General features: G+C 48.8%; 6 protein-coding genes across 6 annotated transcripts, besides 1 other annotated feature; 2 read left to right on the plus strand and 4 right to left on the minus strand.

Moving 5' to 3' along the window:
- Positions 1-6,049: 6,049 nt before the first annotated feature.
- Positions 6,050-6,488: a mobile genetic element (Remark: Vader is flanked by 44 bp inverted repeats (IR);~Title: transposon Vader - Aspergillus niger).
- Positions 6,489-7,514: 1,026 nt separating this feature from the next.
- Positions 7,515-7,783, minus strand: An02g14130 (hypothetical protein; the record flags this gene model as incomplete). Its single annotated transcript, XM_059746789.1, has 2 exons — positions 7,515-7,718; positions 7,781-7,783. The coding sequence occupies 2 exons, from the start codon at positions 7,781-7,783 to the stop codon at positions 7,515-7,517; spliced, it is 207 nt and encodes a 68-aa protein (XP_059605718.1).
- A 758-nt stretch (positions 7,784-8,541) lies between these two features.
- On the minus strand, positions 8,542-9,499 carry An02g14140 (uncharacterized protein; the record flags this gene model as incomplete). The annotated part of the gene is made up of 7 exons (XM_059746790.1): positions 8,542-8,571; positions 8,708-8,760; positions 8,911-8,947; positions 8,989-9,109; positions 9,184-9,300; positions 9,335-9,360; positions 9,488-9,499. The coding sequence occupies 7 exons, from the start codon at positions 9,497-9,499 to the stop codon at positions 8,542-8,544; spliced, it is 396 nt and encodes a 131-aa protein (XP_059605719.1).
- An 857-nt stretch (positions 9,500-10,356) lies between these two features.
- An02g14150 (hypothetical protein) lies at positions 10,357-10,885 on the plus strand (the record flags this gene model as incomplete). Its single annotated transcript, XM_059746791.1, has 3 exons — positions 10,357-10,590; positions 10,684-10,774; positions 10,818-10,885. 3 exons carry the CDS (start codon positions 10,357-10,359, stop codon positions 10,883-10,885), a joined length of 393 nt encoding a protein of 130 aa, XP_059605720.1.
- A 1,379-nt stretch (positions 10,886-12,264) lies between these two features.
- On the minus strand, positions 12,265-16,241 carry An02g14160 (uncharacterized protein; the record flags this gene model as incomplete). The annotated part of the gene is made up of 9 exons (XM_059746792.1): positions 12,265-12,298; positions 12,348-12,460; positions 12,515-12,921; positions 12,980-13,229; positions 13,288-13,731; positions 13,831-13,973; positions 14,156-14,435; positions 14,514-15,961; positions 16,097-16,241. 9 exons carry the CDS (start codon positions 16,239-16,241, stop codon positions 12,265-12,267), a joined length of 3,264 nt encoding a protein of 1,087 aa, XP_059605721.1.
- Positions 16,242-16,900: 659 nt separating this feature from the next.
- An02g14170 (uncharacterized protein) lies at positions 16,901-17,491 on the plus strand (the record flags this gene model as incomplete). Its single annotated transcript, XM_001400511.1, has 1 exon — positions 16,901-17,491. The coding sequence occupies one exon, from the start codon at positions 16,901-16,903 to the stop codon at positions 17,489-17,491; it is 591 nt and encodes a 196-aa protein (XP_001400548.1).
- A 314-nt stretch (positions 17,492-17,805) lies between these two features.
- Positions 17,806-18,614, minus strand: An02g14180 (uncharacterized protein; the record flags this gene model as incomplete). The annotated part of the gene is made up of 4 exons (XM_059746793.1): positions 17,806-17,922; positions 18,072-18,196; positions 18,280-18,349; positions 18,501-18,614. 4 exons carry the CDS (start codon positions 18,612-18,614, stop codon positions 17,806-17,808), a joined length of 426 nt encoding a protein of 141 aa, XP_059605722.1.
- Between the last annotated feature and the right edge of the window lie 1,076 nt (positions 18,615-19,690).

Raw genomic sequence — 19,690 nt, forward strand, 5'->3', positions numbered from 1 at the left:
TATGGTGCCAGTGAGTATTATCAGGGCCTGGACATCGTTAGTCCCAGGTTTCAACGATGCAATGCTACACGGCATATTAGAGCCGAACGCAGATTGGCTGAGGGTCAGAATTGCGGCACAGTCAATCTGCGCAAGCTCCAAACCCAACTCAGGCGCGTAGCATATCCTCTTGGCTTACCCCATGCAAGTGGTTCGAGCATATGACTCTGGCAAGTGAGCCAACTAGTTCATCACCCGCTTAATGATCTGGATGATATGCGTACGCGCATGCGCTCAGGCAGAAAGCGAGGGGAAGGTTCCGAGGAAATAACAGCCATTTTCTCCGTCTGCAATATGATGGGCAGACCGCCATAACATTTAAGCAGAAATTAAAAGAAAATAATGAAAATAATGAAAAAATAAAAGAAAAGGCGGATGATCATCCGTCTGTCAGCGCCCGTTGTAGATCCTATCCCGGAGTGTCACAAATTCCTTCGTCCCCAGCTCTGCTCCGTACATGAAAGACAGGAGAACTAACCTGACTGAGTGGAGGGGACCTACTCTGGGGCATGTCTCCATGAGGACAAGCTGGCCACTGCTTGCTTAACGACAGCTAGCAAGTAGCAACAGAAGGTCGCACCTGCTGCAACGAGGAGTGATCCAGACAAGGTACTAAACTACTACTACTACAACAACAACTTCAACTATTAGCTCACTTTCTGCCACATCCCCGACGGCGACCCTCACCTGTTCTGCCTTAGTTCCCACCATCTTCTCATCCGACGCGTAGCCGCAGCTGCATTCGGTCACGTGAGGGTTCCTCGCCGGGGAAGCCAGGCAGACAACCTATGAAGAAGGCCCATTTTAATTAATGGCGGAGCTCGGCAGGTCAGTAGTTGGCTCGTTCCAGCATGTCGCAATCCTCGGTGGTGGAGACCAAGTCGAAGAGAACAAAGAAAGTGGGCGGCAGGGATCAACTTCATTCCAGCAATCGACGTCAAGCACGCCAGGACACTGACTCGTAACAAATTACACGACCGGACGAGGGGGTGGACATTTTAGCCCATCCCATGTGTCTGGGACTGGGTTGGAATGGGCCGTGTAACTAATCGAATCCGGGATAACTGTTTATAATCACATTCTTATTGAAGGTTATGCATCAGATGCAATGCAGTGATCATCTCCCTCGAGCGGTCAGGCAACTGTAGCACAGCGTTGCAGTTGCAGCGCCCATAGGTGGTGGAGGTCGAGGTCTCGACAGGAAATGGAAGGATTGAATAGGATCGCTGGCTAGAAATGACCTAGAATTCAGAACGTTGCGGCTCAAGTTGGCAGCGCCTTTCAGGAGAGTCGAAGGCACTGCCGGGCAGCGCCAGCCTTGGGCGCACAAAGTGAGGCACAGCCGCGGCGCCTGGAGGCTCCCGGAGCAGGTCGCTGGTGTCTAGCAGCGCTACTAGACATGGGGACTAGATGCTAGTAGTAGCATCTTAGCCTGAGGGATTGGGCTAACTCCTGGGGGTCCAGCGGAACTCCGTACAACGAAGTACGAAGTACTACCGACCATCCTGCGTATGCGTAATAATCAAACGTAGTGATGCTGTCACTTTGTAGGTGAAACAAAGCCGACTCCACTGGCACTTGCGGCGATAATAACTTGTTATACTAGCCAACCTGCAAGCGAGGTTAAGTGTAACTTTTTGCTGGTCAGAGAGGTATGCAAAAGACCAGCCCAGACAACACCCATGTATGAGGTAGTACCTTCAGGGGCTATCCTGGTCATTCAACCCAGCCATGATTGTCCCAATTACGAACCATTGCACGTTCTACATACTGAGTCCGGACACAGTAACTAAATGAGGGATGTTGTGTTGGTATTGTGTTGCCATTGTGTGACATATCGGAATATGTGCCGAGCCTCACCTGGTTTGGGTCTTCCAGAAACATCGATATGTTCCTGTATTGTGTACTACGTGGTGGCTGAAGCCACCACCCTTCTCATACCATAGTTCCATCAAAGCCACCGGCCCGTCATCGGTCAAGGATCTCCAACTCTAAGCTTGCCTCAAATTCCACTTTGATGCAAATACTCTTTATACTTAATACGTGCGGATTGGATGAGGAGTGGTTCAATGCATGGTAAATATATCCGGGGAAACAGTATGAAACAGAACATGTTTGTACTTACCGGAACGGACGGGAAGATCCCGTCGGGTATAGTTACAGAGCTTTTTGGTCACTAACAATTTCCCCTCACACCGTGACGAGGTCGTTGCAGTAGTAACCATCCTTTCTGCCTTGCACAACAGCAGGAGTCGCTGTCAATGTCATCAAGGCTCAACGGTGATGCGGCGTTGCACATGACGTTGCTTTCTTCTAATGGACCAATGCATAGAACCCTGACGGTGGCTTGGTTATGCTACCTGGGGACGGACGACAGACAATGGCTTAGACGGCCAGGCATCCACCAACTAAGGAGTCCCATTCCTGCAGCCTGGTGTATCCTCGTTGCCGTGAACCACTCACAATCTTGAACACTGGATTCGGTTCTATCGTCATAGACACTTGTTGGCGAGGATCCATCTCTGGTTTGAAGGAGCGGGGCCAGTTTTGGGATTCAGGGCAGTTAGAACGGAGGACGAAAAGACGGGTGTGGACTCGAGAGGCACCACACTTGGCCAGAGCTCCCGGAGCCTAAGGAAGGGGTGTCTTAATTCAGCTTGCAAACATTCCGACTGGACCACTTGGTTACTAAAGGCAATAGTGCCCCGTTTAGCCCAGATCAGATTTGACGCGGACTGGATATGTCAGATGTCAACTAATTTAATAGCCTAATAAACTAACCACAAAATGAAGCTGGAGTTGCATTCTCACACGGAGCAATCTCCGAAGTGCTCTCGTTCTAGGGATAGTGTCAACAGTTAGCATTCTAAAGTCTCCTAAAATGATTTGATGATTTTTCCGACGGAATTCCCGATCATTGGTACACTTGATACTTTTCGCAAACCCTTTTTCTTATCATGCCAATAATACCGCATCCTGTGTAATAATAATATAAATATTAATCTGGAATCTGGTCTTCATTCCAGACGAGGCCGACACTCGCCCCGAAGCGAAGTAACTATGGTAATTCTCTTTCATGTCAGCAGATCAGCTGGGGGTGTCTCATCAGCTGATGCTCCCTCTTATCCTCTCGATAAGCAGTGACCACTGCGTAGTGATGCACAACGCCTCTCCAATCATCAACCACATCACCTGAACACCATTAGGCCGACTACCTCACATCAGCGACCTGTTGAACAGATCATCATGCAGAATTACCATGCGCCCCGCCTCTGCCTCCATTTTTTTTTCTCCCCCTTCCCGTCTCCATTCATTCCGAGACCATTAGCCTCCACCCGAACCGGATCGGGGCTGATCTAAGTACCGACCAAAAAAGTTATCAAGCAGGCTATCCACCGAACGGCGAAGCTAAGAGCCTTGGAAAGGGTTGGCACGGAGATCCGGCAGGAATATTCACCAGCCTCTTTGCAAAGCCACGGGCACGTTTACCCATGATAACTGATTGGTGCCTGTCTAAATTCTAGAAGACACTGATCGGTCCGGGCGAAAAATCCTTTGCCGCAGCGAAGGATTGTAGTCTACTGCGCTAGATGAATAGAGGCCGACCTTCTTTCTCTGTGCGTGGTAGGATTTCAGACCACGTTCACCACGTTTGATCGCCAGGATCTGTGGCGTGGTGTTGGTCGGATTGACAGCGCCACCGTCTAGATGTCCATACTCGACCGGTCAAGAGGATCCCATCATGATTGTTTACCCTTTTGAAATTGGCGCAGTTACTGATCTTTGGTTCCGGTGGATCGACTATCTTGAAAAAGGAGCCCCCGCCTCTTCTTTCTCTCGTATTCGTAGCACCTTTTGTCCGCAGTAGGTAATACTCACATACTGTGTCTCCTCCGTCAAGTAAAATTTCATCCGACAATGCGTATCACTTCCTTTTTTCATTTTTTTTTTCTTTCTGGAGAGCTAGCTCCCTATAGGGATACCCGCATTATTAAGCTCTGGCCTGCACCGGAGCCTGACTGCCAAGCCGCGGCCGGCTCAGATCCGCCTTGACGATAAGCTTCAGCTCCAGGTCCGAGGCCGCAGCCACAGCGGTGAAAAGGACACCGTCTGCCTCCATTCCTACTGCCATTGACTTTTCGCCGCAATTACTTGGCTTATTGGTGGACTTTTGCTGAAACTCAAACCACACCTGCTTCTGATTGGACAGCTTGTCTTTCCCGTTTGGGAAACCTCGGTGATTGACCTCGAATATGCTAAACATTTAGTAGATGGACAGGTCGTAAGAGGATGAGACCCTTGCCTACTACAATGAGGTGTTTACTCGATCAAAATCTCTCATTGTTCGAATCTATGCAAGTAGAGTTGACGGTTCTCGGGGAAGTCGAGACTATGCTGACTGAAGGAGTCAATCAGTCTCGTTTGCCTTCAGCCTCATTCCTCTTCGGGCCCCCTCTGCCCATTCCCTCAGGCACCGACGAATGTCTACCCCTGCGCCTCCCAACACGTGGGGCCAATTGCATCGAGCGCAGGCCTCACTTTCTCCCCGTCGGTCGCTGCATATACTTAGTGGCGAACGCTATGCCTAGCAGGTCGACTAGACAACTTAGTGTGGTAGTCAGAAGCGAGTAAATCCATGCGCGATGCCGATTCCCGATACGGATCCCGAGTCTGGCCGCGCCGTAAGGCAGACCCATTTTGATTTCTTTATTATCTGTCTACTGGCGAAAAGGATAAATTGCATGCTTCGAGACAGACAATGAGATTAGCACCTAAGGTATGGGACAGGAGTGGAAACGCAAGACAGGCGCAGGCATTTTTCATTATTGCACATTGTGCTCGGCCGAACGACGCTCCTGCAACCAATCAGCTTAGCTCCGAGCCAATGATTGACATCTAAAATAGCAATCTAGACTGTCGTAGACGAGGATTTGCGGCGCAGTCGTTGTACATCTGTCCTGACGCTACGTGATGCAGTCGCTACGGAGAACGGAGACTAGCCCAGTCCTTAGAGTCCGGTGTTTAAGAAACTGAGTGGGGGTGAGGGAGGAGGGGGGGGAAGAAAGGAAGTACTCCGTAGACGGTCTTTTGGCTAGCGTCCGGAATGGCTGTCCCCCGTCAATAGCTTATGACGGGTGCTATCGACCCTTTTCTAACTACTCCGACTTTGGACGTACTAGTGTTACTGGTACCTACAGAAGATGGTCCGCACACCGTAGGTTAGTCAGTAATAGATAGCTTACCTACTCCTTACTAAGGTGGGTAAGCGACTAAATGAAGGATGTATATATGCGTAAATCTGTATGTATGCATGTGCTCGACAACAATTTCATATCACAAGGGCGGTCCATTGTCAATCAGTCAGTCAGGATGATGTATGTATGCCGGGGAGGGAGGGGAAGTGACTGGACTGGGCTACGGAGCACAGGAGGCTATAATTATCCGACGCAAACCAATAATGATGCATACTATATGATGATCGCGTCGATGACTTTTCCCATCCCCAAGGGCCTTCTAGTTTACGGCCAGATTACATACTAGTGTGGGCTGCCATGGAGCCAGAGAGGAAAGCATTGACCCCAGTAAACTGGCCCCTGCCATGCAAGCAATCAGGCCTTCCCCTACAGTGCCTTTGTTGAGTTAAGCCTGGCTGCAGCCCGGATGGGCCGGCGCGCTGTAAGGTCCGATACCATACCATACGCCTTCACCCACGGCCAATCCAAGCCGGCCGGCCGTTCGATCGACGTCGGCAAGCGAGATCGATTCCGCGTCTCAGACAACAACCAAAGAGTTAGTTGCTGCAGTTGCTGCTGCTAGCCTGCTAGACGAGCTAGTGGCTATTCTGTTCTAGTCTCTCTGCCTAGAGAAAGTCACAGCCGGTGCGCCCGCCGCCTCTTCAGTGTCACGCTGGAGTCACCCTAAATGGTGCCACGGGCAGCAAAGTACCTCCTCTAGAGGACGTACCCCAGGTAAGCTTACTCCTTGCTTACCATGACTGAAGAAATGCCTAACGTAATCAACGGTCGAACGGGCCACACGGTCAGGCGGGCCATCCTGAAATCCCATATAAAAGATGTCTTTTTGATTCTATTATATATCAACCAGTACTACTTCTATGAAGCTCTAACTTTGTAGATAGTTTATATATATAAGAATAAGTATTCCATGAATTTTTCAGATTTTTAGAATTTTTACTTTGATAATGAAACCAGATTCTTATATAATACATATAAATACAGATATTGTAATATGATAAGTCCATAAGTAAAAGTATATTCATTTTTAGAAGGTATATAGATATTATTTATATTATTTAAAATCTATATAGAAGAAATCTAATTCTTCTAGACCTGGATGGTAGAGATATATTATGTTTAAAAAGATATCTTTTGTATAGTATTACCAGATGGCCCGCCTGACCGTGTGGCCCGTCCGACCGTTGATTACGTTAACCGTTTTCATCCACTGAGTCAGTCAGGTACCAGCTCGAGCCAGCTTTTAACCTACGTAGGGCTCAAAAAGTGATATCTAGGCACTGTGAAAAGCTTCATGATTGCTTTCATTGTTCAAGACATCCTCGGTTTACCCACCGTGGACAGCAAGCGCAATTTCCCTCACTTTTTCCCCTCCCAGCCTCGGGGACCATTTGCCAAACTTACCAGGGATACCAGCCTACCCAGAAAACCCCTCAGCTGGACGGAACCTGCTCAAGGTTGCCTACTAATGCCCAACTATCACACACTCAACCAGACTGTCGGGTCCATGGTGTAGTATTCGCGCTGCGAGAATCAGCCGGTGGCCTGCACTGATTGTCCCAGTTAATCTAATTTATTTTTTTTCTTGTCTCTCCCTCTCGCTCTCGCACAACTGGGACCTGCTGCATGGAGGCAGCCGGATTCCTGTCTCATCCCTCTCTTTCCGATCCATGTTCGTTAGGGTCATTCGTCTCCCTCGTCTATTCGTCTATTCGTCTGTTTTTGACTCCGGAGTACTCTCGACCACCAACCCCCTCCCCTCTCTTCCCTCCAGCAGAGGATATGGAGCCGCTCAAGAGACGGAATATTAATTTAAGAGTAACACTACTACTACTGCTACTACTGACTCCGGACTGATACTAACCAACTAATTATCAACCAGGAGTAGTTTTGAACACGGTTATGCAGAATGCCTCACCCATCACCCACTCTTTTCAGTTGACTTGCCTTACGTTCTATCCACCTCATCATTACTGACTTCGTAATTTGTTGACCCTCTTTGCTAAGGAGTCCGCGGAGGAGTGCTTCCCTCCCGTTGAGTCCAGTCCTCGGACCACCCCCAGCGAACCCATGGTTGCTCTCCATTGCTAAGCATCTCTCAATCTCTGGTTCACCCAGCTTTTCTTTTCACCATGGACAAAAAGCCAACCCTCCACGATCGCTAGAAACCCACCATAATGATAACATAATACCGACAAGACATTAATGATTCCTTCCCCGTCATATTTTCTCTTTGTTACCTCTCTCGGTGATCTCCGTGCAAGTATCCACTTTGGAAAACAATTGGAAAACAAGGCTAAACCCCTCCGTTCTCGACCTTGTTTCGCAACCTGGCCCTTCTTTGTTCTCAACATTCCTAGGTTGTATCCAGAATTGGGGCGGGAAGGGGCCCCAGGTAGGTACTTCTGCCGAATTCCCATCCCTCTGTTTGTCTAGTAGTAGTATCTATATTATTGCTTGCTAATAGCCCAAGGATGCTTACTTACCATCTCGTAGTGGAGACAAAAACCAGACAGACAAAGAGACAAGACAGACAAGGCCCGGCCGGCCGACCGACCGACCGACCCAGGATTGAGCGCCGAATGGATTCGGTTAGTAACCGTGGGTTTGGACTCATTGTTTCAGGCAATTTCCTTATAAGGTACTCCGTAGCGTGTTAGTCGAAGTAAGTAGTATTAGTTTACATGGATGTGCTAAGATACTCACGGGCAAGCCCCGCGTGCTGCTTGCTGTGCGGAGCAAAAGCGATCGTCACTTCTAAATAACTATACAATGTTCATCATCGCTTATTGTAAGTACCTATATTTGATTGCGATATGATTGTCGTGTTTGTATACGAAACCATAGCAGACAGTATTATACTTACAGTACTATGAGAGTCGAATCGAATCTATTTAACCTATTGACTAGCTAAATATGTACCCTCCGACCGAGGTAAGTAACTACTGCGAGTCTGCGACAACAATGACAAATACTAGTTTTTTCTCCTGCTTCTTCCACTTCCCCGGCCTGCCTCTCTCCCTCTCTCTCACTCTTGGCATCTCTTTCTATTTGTTTACCACAAATAAAATCTCCGGGGGTCGGTATAACTACTATGCCTACAATAGCATCCATAGCGAGCACGAAAACAGCGACGTAAGGAGAAAGAATACCAAGATATTTCCTCTTACCCCTTCCTCAGTCAACTTGATCACTACATTATGCAAGAAGATATATACATACAGGGTATAAGTAGTTTATGTTCCCTCTATCGACATAACCTATGCCTTATGCCTTTCTGAGTAGTATAGTAATGTACTTCTACGTAAAGTAGTATATCCTTCTCAGCAAGGTAGGAAGTTAGGAAGTTAGGAAGGTAGTTAGGTGGTTAACAGTACATTTACATGTGATAAGGTACATACATAGGTACTTACATCTCGTGTACCCCTTTCCTTCCACCCACCCACCCACCTTCCTCCTCCCTTCACTACAGCATAAGTAGCGTAACCGAACATACATAGCAATAGGTCACTCAAGTCCAACCCAGGAGATGCATTGCAACAATAACCACAGTCCCTGTTCCAGTTCCCCCCGTACCCAAAAAAGGTAATAGCCGTAGAGCATACCTCCTACTTACCGGTCCGAGTATCCGTTGCAGCCGGATACATACTATCCTAAAGACACACACACACATGCACACCTCGACCCAACATACACCCACACCCATAGTCCATACAGTCCCCATAGGCGCACATGCAATTATGCAAGACCCGAACCTCACTGCAATGGCAGGCAGGCAGGCAGACAGGCTATTACTAAATGGGGATTCATCCGTGCTACGATGTACCATGTACATTAGCACCAAGCAAGTAGGTAGTATGTAGTTGCTATGTCCGCATTCATGTCTCACTCAAATCCTAGTATGCGATTGAAAATGAACTCAGATAGATATATCTCCTCGGAGAAAGCACCCCCCTTAACTACAACCAACCCCATGATAAGAAACCCAGCCCTGCCCAGCAATCCACTGCAGACAGCCAAGCATCGAAACCAGCACACACCTAAGAAAGGGATATGTAGGGTGTATCTGTACCACGAGTCATTAAATTTTCTTTTTTTAAAAAAAAACCCCCTCCACTGCAAAATGCAGATCACCGAAGGGAGATAGAATGAGGAAAACTGCTTATTTTGAATCAGTGCACAGCAAAACTTACATCACACCACATATAAAGTAATCTTTTCGGGATTTGAAATTTAGAAAAATTGGGTTTGGAATGCTAGAGCGATGGATGTGTGTTGATTTTGACTGGGCTTGGTTGGCTTAATCAGCTAATTGGAATGCTTTGCGTTCGGTCTTTGGCGGCTTTTGGGGTGTGGTTTTGGATATCTTGGCTTATGTATGCACAGTAGGTATGGCTTCTTTTTGGGGCGTGCTTGGCTGCTTAGTTGGAATGTGTGTGATAACTTGGTATTGATTTCTTTTAGTTACTGCATATGGGGTTTTGATTTACTATTTCGTTATTTCTGGCTATTGTTTTTGATGGAGATGGAGAAGAGGGTTATTATGTCCGCTATGTCCGGGGTAGGTTTCTTGGCGGTGTATTGTATTGTATAGGCGCGTTATGGATGGTGTATGGTTTCGTGTACTGGTATGTATTGGTCTGGGGGGTTGATGGGGTAGACACTTTCGATGAATGAATGGCATCGTCATGATGTTATGGTTATCTGGTAGCATTATAGCTTGATTGTTTGCTTTATCATGGATTCTGCATGCTGTGGCTGATGTACGCGTCCGTAGATCATGTATAACACTGCTCTATATATGTAGTATCTAGTATCCTCGATATATAATGTCTGAATATATTCTCTAGGATCAAACCACTCATTTCCGCCATTGCATTTGGTCAGCGTTGAGCCACAATACTACATCATGCTTCTAGACCCAGCGAGATCTTCACTTTAGCATGTGTCTAAGTACCTGTTTAGATTTAGTATTAACTATTACTCATCTACTGAACCCTAGACGTATAATGCTGCTGTCTCTAACGGAGTCTATTGACAGAAGCCATATGGTATTTTCTGAATGCCATTACAGCACTCTGAGGCTTCGGGAGTTGCTGATATTGTATTTTCATGCACACCCTTTTCGTCATCTCGGACTATTCCACTGGCAGAGCAGACTGCCCCGAGAATAGCCGACATTGTCCAAGTGACTGGTGTTACCAGCGATCAGACCATGCACTCCAGCAGCTCTTTGGTGTTGGCCGAGATGATGCGCGCCAAGTACCTCTTAGACGTGTACGATGACCGAAAGTTGGTTCCCCCACCCTGCGAAACTTTCTGGTCCCCTCTGTTGTACTGGAATTCCTCATCTAGCAAGATGTTGTAGCACGTCCATGTCATCCTGCAGGTCGTTGAGGCATTGGATGATCAATCGGAGTCATTGAACAAGTTGAAGAGTCTAGTGATTTGTATGATAAATGCTGTCGAGGAGATGGATGGTATTTGCAGAACTCAGAGCGAGCTGTGTTCGTAGATTGGTAGCTCACCTTGTGAGAGTGTTTCCAATTAATGATGGTCATCTGCTGGACGACGTTGATGACCTTGAGTAGTCTCCCCGTTGCTCCTCGAGAGGTTTTGTCAACATCTTAAGCCTTCCCATTGTCATGTTATTTCAGCACGTCGTGGCGGATTGTCACTTTATCTCGACTGCATAATGAGACTCCTAGCCAGGGCTCGATCATGACGAGAACACTAATTGCAACAACTTTGAAAGTTAGATGAGCTCTTCTTCGATTAAAACAATGGATTGCAGAGTTGGATCACCCACATAATGATGATAGTGCCAGAGCCAAACAGCCAGCCGCAGGAGTAAGTCTTGAGGTGTAACCATGACGTGTAACATGGAATAAACCTGCCTGTAGCATATAGTCCCATGAGGTAACAGACTCGAACGTTTTTCACCCGAGACATACCGGTATGATGCGGCTTACCCCAACGCGTGTCCTTCGTATCCTTCGCTCATGGGTAGAAAGACCGTCATGTAGAAGTAGACTGCCACTCCGATAATGCAATGGCAGATAAGTTATATCCAGACCACCTCTGGGAATCTCTCTTCCCTGAGCTGATAATAAGTCCGCATCAAACTGCAGAAAGATATGATAGCCTGGTGTAGGTGGGTTCACGTCTCACAATAGTCAGGCTTATGCCCATATAATAAGGGAGGAGTAGCCTTGCCGCTTGTTGATTGCTAGCTGGACTTGAACCTTACATACCACATAAGTATGTATGATAGGCTAACCAGAACGGATCAGTTGACTAGTATTGTTGCAGGGCTTGCCATGGCTTCTTCTGCGGGGTGGTAATAATGTCTCGCTGTCCCCCTTATTCTCATGTCTCTCAAGGGAGACGTATGAGGAATTGTAATTGAATTCAGGGTACATGTACTATGTCTTTTTGCTAGTATTACGTTACTTTGGCCTGGGGGGCTAGCACAATGGAGCTGGAATGGTTGGTTTTGTCTGTTAAGATTCTGCTTCGAGAGGTTCGGGGTGATATGATACGTTACCGGTATGCTAAGCTATACTATTGCTTATTTAGAGGTCGTTCTTGGGGTAAGTAATATCGGAAGTCGTTGACGATTGTCGCACGGCTCTGAAATGGTTAGCGAGATATCTACTGCTACACCATTCTAGTCTTTGGTACATTAAGTATGAGGTTCAATGACTCCATAGTGGACTGATTGACTTCATATATTGCAACCAATACCTTAGTAGAACACATCGATGCATGTAGCATGCTTTTATTTAGACCTATCTGAGGTGCAAGAAATACATCAGGTCACCACAACGCCTGTCCCTTGAGCAATTTCCCTTAACCCCGGATACATCCCGCATATCATTACCATTTTACTCCATATCCGAACCTGCTCTAGACATGACCATCTTGGTAACGCGCCGTATGAAGATAGACAGACACAGCTTGCTTGACTTCAGTCGATGTGCATACCGGTAGCGAACTCGCAGCTGAGTGAGGTTAGCAGCATTCATCGTAGAAAAACACGAGGGTACCTACGGGTCTGTCGCATACTGAACGTTGCAGTGTTCCCACTCAGGATCACGTACGAGAATCCCGCGGAACCGCACAGCATCCTCGATGGAGCAGAAGCGGAAGACGACGTTGCGGGCCTAGTGAAATGAGTATGGTAAACACAAGAGGTATGAAGGAGAATGTCGACTCACATCTCCAGGCACATATGAGTCCAGGATCTTTTCAACCTTGCGACCGCTACCACTGGCCATGTTGTACAGCTGCGCCATGCTGGCATCCATGTTGACTCCAACAGCCCTCACAGCGCGAGTCGAGCCAACAGACAGGTTGAAAGAAAGCTGGGAGCTGACCACGTCAACTTCCTTGCCCATCTCCACAAACACGGTGGTCCTTCTTTCTTTGTCGAGGTCGATGCCGTTCGGGTACTTGTCGTAGAAGGCCTGGCATGCTTCATGTTCACAGAAGAGAATATGAGCAGTGCCATTGCCATGGACGTGAATAGACTCGATATTGCCACCGTGCACAAGCGACAAAACCTTAGCAGAGGTGCACCAAGTAGCGGGCAAGCCTCTGATGATAATACGACGCACACGAGAAGCTGGAGCAAGCCATGTAAGTAAGTCAACCATCGGAAGAGAAGATATGATGTATGATACCTGGCTTGTCACGAGCAGCAGGAGTGCCCCAGTTCTTGAAAGTAGTAAGGTTCTCGCGGTCCTCTACCTCACTGGCTTGACCTGAAGCTACAGCTTTCGAGCCACTAACACCAGTGCTGATAGCAGCCGCGGTGTCGTCCTGGATCTTAAAGTCACCAGCCACATTGAACGCTCCAGCCTTGGGGGTCTCGGGTTTCACTTCAGGTTCTTCGGCATCAGGCTTGATGCTCCACTCGTCATCAAAGGTGTTCTGGCCAGAAGGTGCTATGGAGGACATGAACATTAGCTACGTCGCGTCTCAACCACACAATGGCTTTGGTTGCATGGTGTTTACCAAAAACATCATCATCATCACGAGACACGGTGGCATCGTGGCCAAAAGTATCAGCACGAGACTCGGGACGACTCATTGAAGCACTGGCCTTCTCACTGGACGCGTCGACAACAGTAGTAACAGCAGGCGAGCCATAGGTCTTTGGCATCTTCAAGGAGCGAGCAGCAGCCATGAAGCTGACCGTGTCGTCCACATCGGCGACAGGGAACGCCTTGGTATTCTCCTTGTCATCCATGGTGTTGCCAAACGATGAAGATATGGGAGAAGAAGGGAGAGAAGAAGTGGGAGGGAAAGTGTCGATGGGAAGCTTTGACGGAGAAGACCGAGATGGAAAAGGAGGAGCAGAGGATGGACGGGTTTTGTTTTCGTTGACAGTGAAGTGTGTGGACTCGTTACCAGAACGACGAAGAGGGGGTTCCTGTTAAGGACTAGCAGTCAGCCCAGTGAGAATATCCTCACCGTGCTATGGTAAATTACAACAAGACGTATTGAATGGGGGTGAAGGAGAGAGACTGACCGCGAGGGCTGCCTTGGGCGCATGACGGCTCTCTTCGAGACCGAAAGAGGTCCTCTCCATGAAAGTGCCGACCACACCGTAGATTATACTAGTGATCCTGTTGGCAAACTCCATTGTAGGACCAGTACTCTTATCCATGACAGCTAGGGATGTTCAAGGGACGTTTGAAGCGGGATATCAAGAGATATGTAGGGGTCTAACAACAGGTGAGATGGTTGGAAGAGGAAGAATTCAAGGCGACAGATGAAAAGAAAGACAAACCAGCAGCTGCAGAAGAAACATGACAAAGGAACAAGAGAGACTGGCACCCTACAATATGACTAACAGAGTAGGGAATAACACATGAGGTCTAATATGATTGGCAAATCCCGCCAAAACAGCCTGTGACCAGGTGAACTTTGACGGTGAATGGCAGTTCGAGGGCGGTTTTGTCCTGAATGCTTTGGCACAGTCCCTCTACAGGTGATTCTACAAGCATCAGTGTCCCATCTGCTGATGTTCTTTTGTAGTTGTGATACAGTGTGGATTGAACTATGTCCAAGAAGCAGACATCTCATGTCCAATGGGAGTCTCAAGATGATATTTATGTACCCATAACTCGTAGCCTATACAGTGAAGAGAAACAATGCAATATGCATGCAGAAAATATCTACACGTCGATCGAAATCACCTTATGATGGTACCTCGATCTCCTCATATCCCTTCTGGCCCTCTTTGCGATGCTCGATAATGACTTGGAGTCCTGGGCGTCCGCAAAAGCCATCTTTGCCTGCAACCCGATCAACGAGTTGAAATGACCCATTTCCATCTCCTTGTTCATCAGGGATCCAGACTTTCTCCTGGGAAATCTGGCCGGGGACTTCGGTTCGTCGAGGATTGAACCAAGGCATGCCAATGAATTGGTTGAGAATATCATGGATCCATGAGTACAGCTTCTCGAACCGCCGCGTAGTTCCTAGCCAGGAAAGGGTGCGGGTGTCGTACGCAACCCGGACATACGGATTGATATAGATCCCCGTGTCCGTGATCTTCTCTGGATCCGGCTGAGGCTTCTGGATATCGGCATGGATAAGACAGCACTCAGAAGCTTCCCAGAACGTATCATGCGACGCCCGGAACCGAGCAGGTGATTTGTCCTCTTCAGACAACTGGGGCTGCATACCCATGGCCGACAAAGTTGTACCATGCTGGAAGAATCGGGCGTCGAATGCTACCATTCCTCCCCAGCAACTCCGCACCCGCACGGCATCTTTCTGAGCGAGTACGTCCTGGCGGCTCTGACCTTGCCCAGCGCTAGTGAACCACGGGAAGAAGGGCACGCCCACGCCAAAGCCCTGCAAATCGCGCGTCGCATAAGTATCGTAAAACTTGAATGGGTTGATGAAATCCACGGCGCATGCGGCCCGATATTGAGCAACGCCATCATCCGTGGCATTTGTGGAGAACAGAAGCTGAAGCGCATCCACCGGGTTGAATGCAACGTCGTTCAGGTAGAGCAGCTTATCGTAGCGCACTCCCGGCTGGTCGTCCAGCGGTCTTAGAGCTCGGTTCCGCACCTCCGCCAGGTACTCGATACGTTTGATCCGCCTTGAACCGCCGGGAACGGCAACTGTCGGTAAGTCGGCCAGATCCAGATGCTGCTCGAAAACAATGGACTTTTGGCACGTGGTCCGGTCCGCCAGTTCTTGAAGCGCACTCTCTCCATCTCGACCGCTGTCGTTCTCATAGATGCTTAAGAAAACATTGTCTTCTCCGAGCAGATCGATCAGCTCAAGCACACTGTCCCCCCAATGTCCTCGTGCTAGTTCCCCATCAGGGTCATACAAGCTCGCTGCGATGAAGACTTTCTCGTTGCGGATGTTGCCTCGGCCGGATTTCGTTGACTGAGACACCGCATTCCGAAGCGACAAGTAATGTGGCGGTGGCCGGGTATAGGAGGGCCGGAATATGGATGTTAGGACGATGAGAAGGAATATTATGCCGATAACGGCATAAAAATAATTGCAGATGCGGCGGAATAGAGAGCGACGATAGCGACCGGAGTACCTCGACCCCGGAGGCTTCAAATGGCGATAGCCAGCATAAGTTGACGAGAAGAGTCGCGACCACAGGGGCTCTCTCCTGGAATCATCTGGATAGTAGTAGCCAATAGACATGACAAACAGATCTTGACAGGCAAGTCGAAGCAATCACCTTGCTCAGCCCATGCCTAGGATACAGTAGACCATGAAAAACCAGAGGCAGGCCAGCAATCAGGCAAACAAACCATCCTCTTTTCCCCCAAACTTTGCCTGGCCAGGCCACGGGGTTTTCCCCTTTGCCACCAAGGGGAGCGCGCGCCTGCTTATGTCATCGGTGGAAAAGGAGATTCCCCGCTCACGTGCCCAGCCGGCCATCGTGGAATTGGCCATTGTGGGAGAGGAGAACCTGCAGGGAACCCCGAAACCACATGGGGGAGGATGTATATGAAGATATCTCTTTACCAAGTGAGAGTGTACTGATAACGGCCGGGAACCTCGGGGGATTTCTATCAGGCCTGCCTACCTTAACAGTAAGTAGTAGTAGTAGTAGTACCAGACAATTGCCCCATAGTTACCTTCCGACCGGCCTTATCGTTGTGCTTTTAATCGCCCCGTAGTCTCCGATTACCCCACTCACCCAGAGTCATAGCTGTCATAGGCCAAACCCTGTACCGCAGACGGTGAGGATCTCCTACGACCGCATACCTATTCGAGTACCTGTGGCCCAGGTCAATCCGGGTGCTGGCCTTAGCTCGGAGTGTCTAACTGCTAGTATGCTATCGCTCGCTCCCCAATTAATATGACGTAGGCCATTTCTGCTACGAGAACAAAGAGACCTCTCCCTGCTCTTCCTCACATCATCCATCTCTGGTTCTCCTTTCTCCTCCAAGACCTTCGTATTTTGTTCCCTTAAGAATTATTTCACTTCGATACCTATCCTCCCTTTCCAATTCTCCTTCATCAATCCTTCTCCAATCCGAATCGTCCAACGGGGTGAGGATCTCACAGACATTGCCAAAGCGTCCTCTTCACGGAACCAGACGGCAATCATGACCAAGTTCACTTTCGCCAACTCCTCCGAGAAGGTACCCGGTGATGGGATCCTCCCCGCCCAGTTCTCCATCAGAGCGGCCCCTTCAACAGATGCTTGGTCCAAACCTCCATCCACAGACACTTTCACTGCGCCGATTTTATACCGGAGTGTTCCGTTGAAGTCGTTCAAACGAGTCAGAGTCGCCTTCAACGCAGTCTGGCAGCAGAACTATGACCAGGGTGGACTCATCCTTGTCCTCAACGGTGCGGGAGGTACCCGGAAATGGGTCAAGACTGGCATCGAACTCACTCGTGGCCGACCTCACCTGAGTACCGTCACCAAAGACAACTGGGCGGATTGGAGTCTGCAGCCTGTCCCATCAGGAGGTGGAGCGGCGACGCTAGAGCTGGTGCGAGAGTCAGACAACAGCCTGTGGATTTATCTTGTGGAAGGCATCCAGAAATCCCCTCTTCGGGAGGTCACCTGGGTGTTTGAGGAATCGGATGTTCAAGATTTCTGGGTCGGGCTCTATGCAGCACGGCCTTCGAAAGAGGGGGAGGACTTGGTGGTGAACTTTGGCCATCTGATACTCGACACGTCCGATTAATGGGTCGCGTTGTGTGCAAATGTATCTTATACATGATGTTCATGGTGGTCATGTCATCTATATCCTGTCCAGATTTGAATTGGTAGTCATATATACCTGGGATCGGTATCTCTTGGCAGTCCATAGGATGTTCATACTTCGAAAATGGATTCAAGACACCTACCAAAAAGGATTGATACAATGCAATTTCTCTTCCAGACCGTAAGCACACGTAGGGCTGGAAGTTGCAAGCATGTATTAGCGGTCCTCGATGTGTGCTGGGATTACATTCGAGCGTACTGGGGATGATTGCCAATCATAACTTAGTAGCTCCGCTATGTGCCAGCTCCATTGCCGTCACTGGCTCGATCCCCAAAAGCACCGACCACCACCATGACTGATTGCATTGATAGGTAGGCAATACGCCGACTGTTGCTGGGGGCATAGATTTCCTGCAAACCGGATCACATGAAACAACACCAGCATAGGGCGTCACTTATGACCAGCATATTCACATCCATGAGGGCCGAGCTCACGGTCTACCTGACGGGTTGGGGATGAGGGATTAAATCTTCAAAGGAGGGGGAAAAGAGAGGAGCACAGCAATAGCATCTGGTCTATATGCAAGAACTGCAGCCATATGAACTGGTCCGGGCTGAAGCGACAGAGGAGAGTACTGAGCACTTGAAGAATCTTGACCAACCGCAAGAAAACTCCGTGTGCAACCTATACGAGGGAAAAACAACGCTAAGCTTTACCACAGCGGTGTCGCACAGTGGACAGTGTACCCATTCCGGAGGGTTGCGAACCGAACTTGAAGCCCAATACAATATCTTTACCCAATTGAGTAAGTGGGTGGATCGTTAAACTTCGGCTCGACTCATCCGTTAATACGACCAACAAAAAAAATATCGCATTAATTTCCTGCGGCTTTCGCGCGTTCTTGTCAATATTCATTGTGGAGGCTCGCTCCTCGAAACTCCTCTCCAAGATGGTCTTTCCAGCTGATCCGATGATTGTTATTACTCACACGGGATGATCGCTGCTTGAGGGGTAAGAGCAAAATGTAGGCAGCGGAGACTATGCACCACCCCGTGACCGACGGATGATGACCAGGAGCGGTTGTTCCCGAGTCATCCAGCATCGGCTGTGCCACTTCCCCCAATCATGCGATGGGGACCGGGATTCCTCAAGAAAAATTACGGAGAGGTCGGCCTTGCTGAGCAATCACATAAATCCGAGATCCTGATTTCTTGTTGGCGTGATTACAATTACTCTGAGTCCCCATAAGACATTCAAGGAGTGGGGGATGAATGTGAGAGAATGAAATACTATTACGCTGTGAAATAGTAGTATTATTATAGTATTAGTAGTAGTACGGTGTTTGATCAGTCCGGTTCGGCCTGCAAGGGGGAGGCGTGGATGATGCGCGCCTTCATTCTTCTTACGAGCAGAATGTCAGGCGGTCTGAAAGGAACAGTATAAAAAGGCAGCAAGTATATATGCTTACACTGCGCCTACTCTTTTGTTCTACAATATCATCTCAACACAAGAATCACATTGTAATAAAATAATAATAACAACGACGACGACGACAGCAATATAAATCCATCTATTGCTAGTACCAGGCTTCCCTTTGTACCGGGTCCGACCGCCGGACCAGGTGATCTTATCATATCTGATGCTCAGTCGCCCGCCTGCGTAGGATTCAGAATCCCGGTCGCCTTGCCACACTATCCTCCCCCCACCAACACCACCACGCTTTTCCCTAGTGAACTCCTGCAGTCGAAGCCTTCTTTGCAGCAAGGCCCAGGGGTACCTGCTCGCTCGATCCTCCTCATTTTCCGCCTTCTATCCGCCTGCGAACGAATCTCCCCCCCCTCCCTTCCCCGTCAATGGGTGCCCGTGGCCGAGGCACAAGCTTTGCAACCATTCAGCCCGCCCGAAAGACCCCTCGGTCTCATTCGACCAACGACTGGCGTGGGACAAAACAGAACATTGACAGCTCCGTTCGGACTATCTGGTGCAGCAATTCAGCGGGTGCCACACTACCCTTCTGGGCCACGGGCGTTTAGCCCATAGGCTAGGTCCTGGGCTCCCACTTGGACTTGCATAAGTGCGGCCTGTCGATCGTGCCCAGTGGTGTGAATCATATCGGGGAGCCTGATTTGGGCTTGCAGACTCATAGCTGAGCCCCTTGGCCTCCGTTCTCCGGGCTGT

This window comes from Aspergillus niger (assembly GCF_000002855.4).
Source record: "Aspergillus niger supercontig An02".
NCBI lineage: Eukaryota > Fungi > Ascomycota > Eurotiomycetes > Eurotiales > Aspergillaceae > Aspergillus > Aspergillus niger.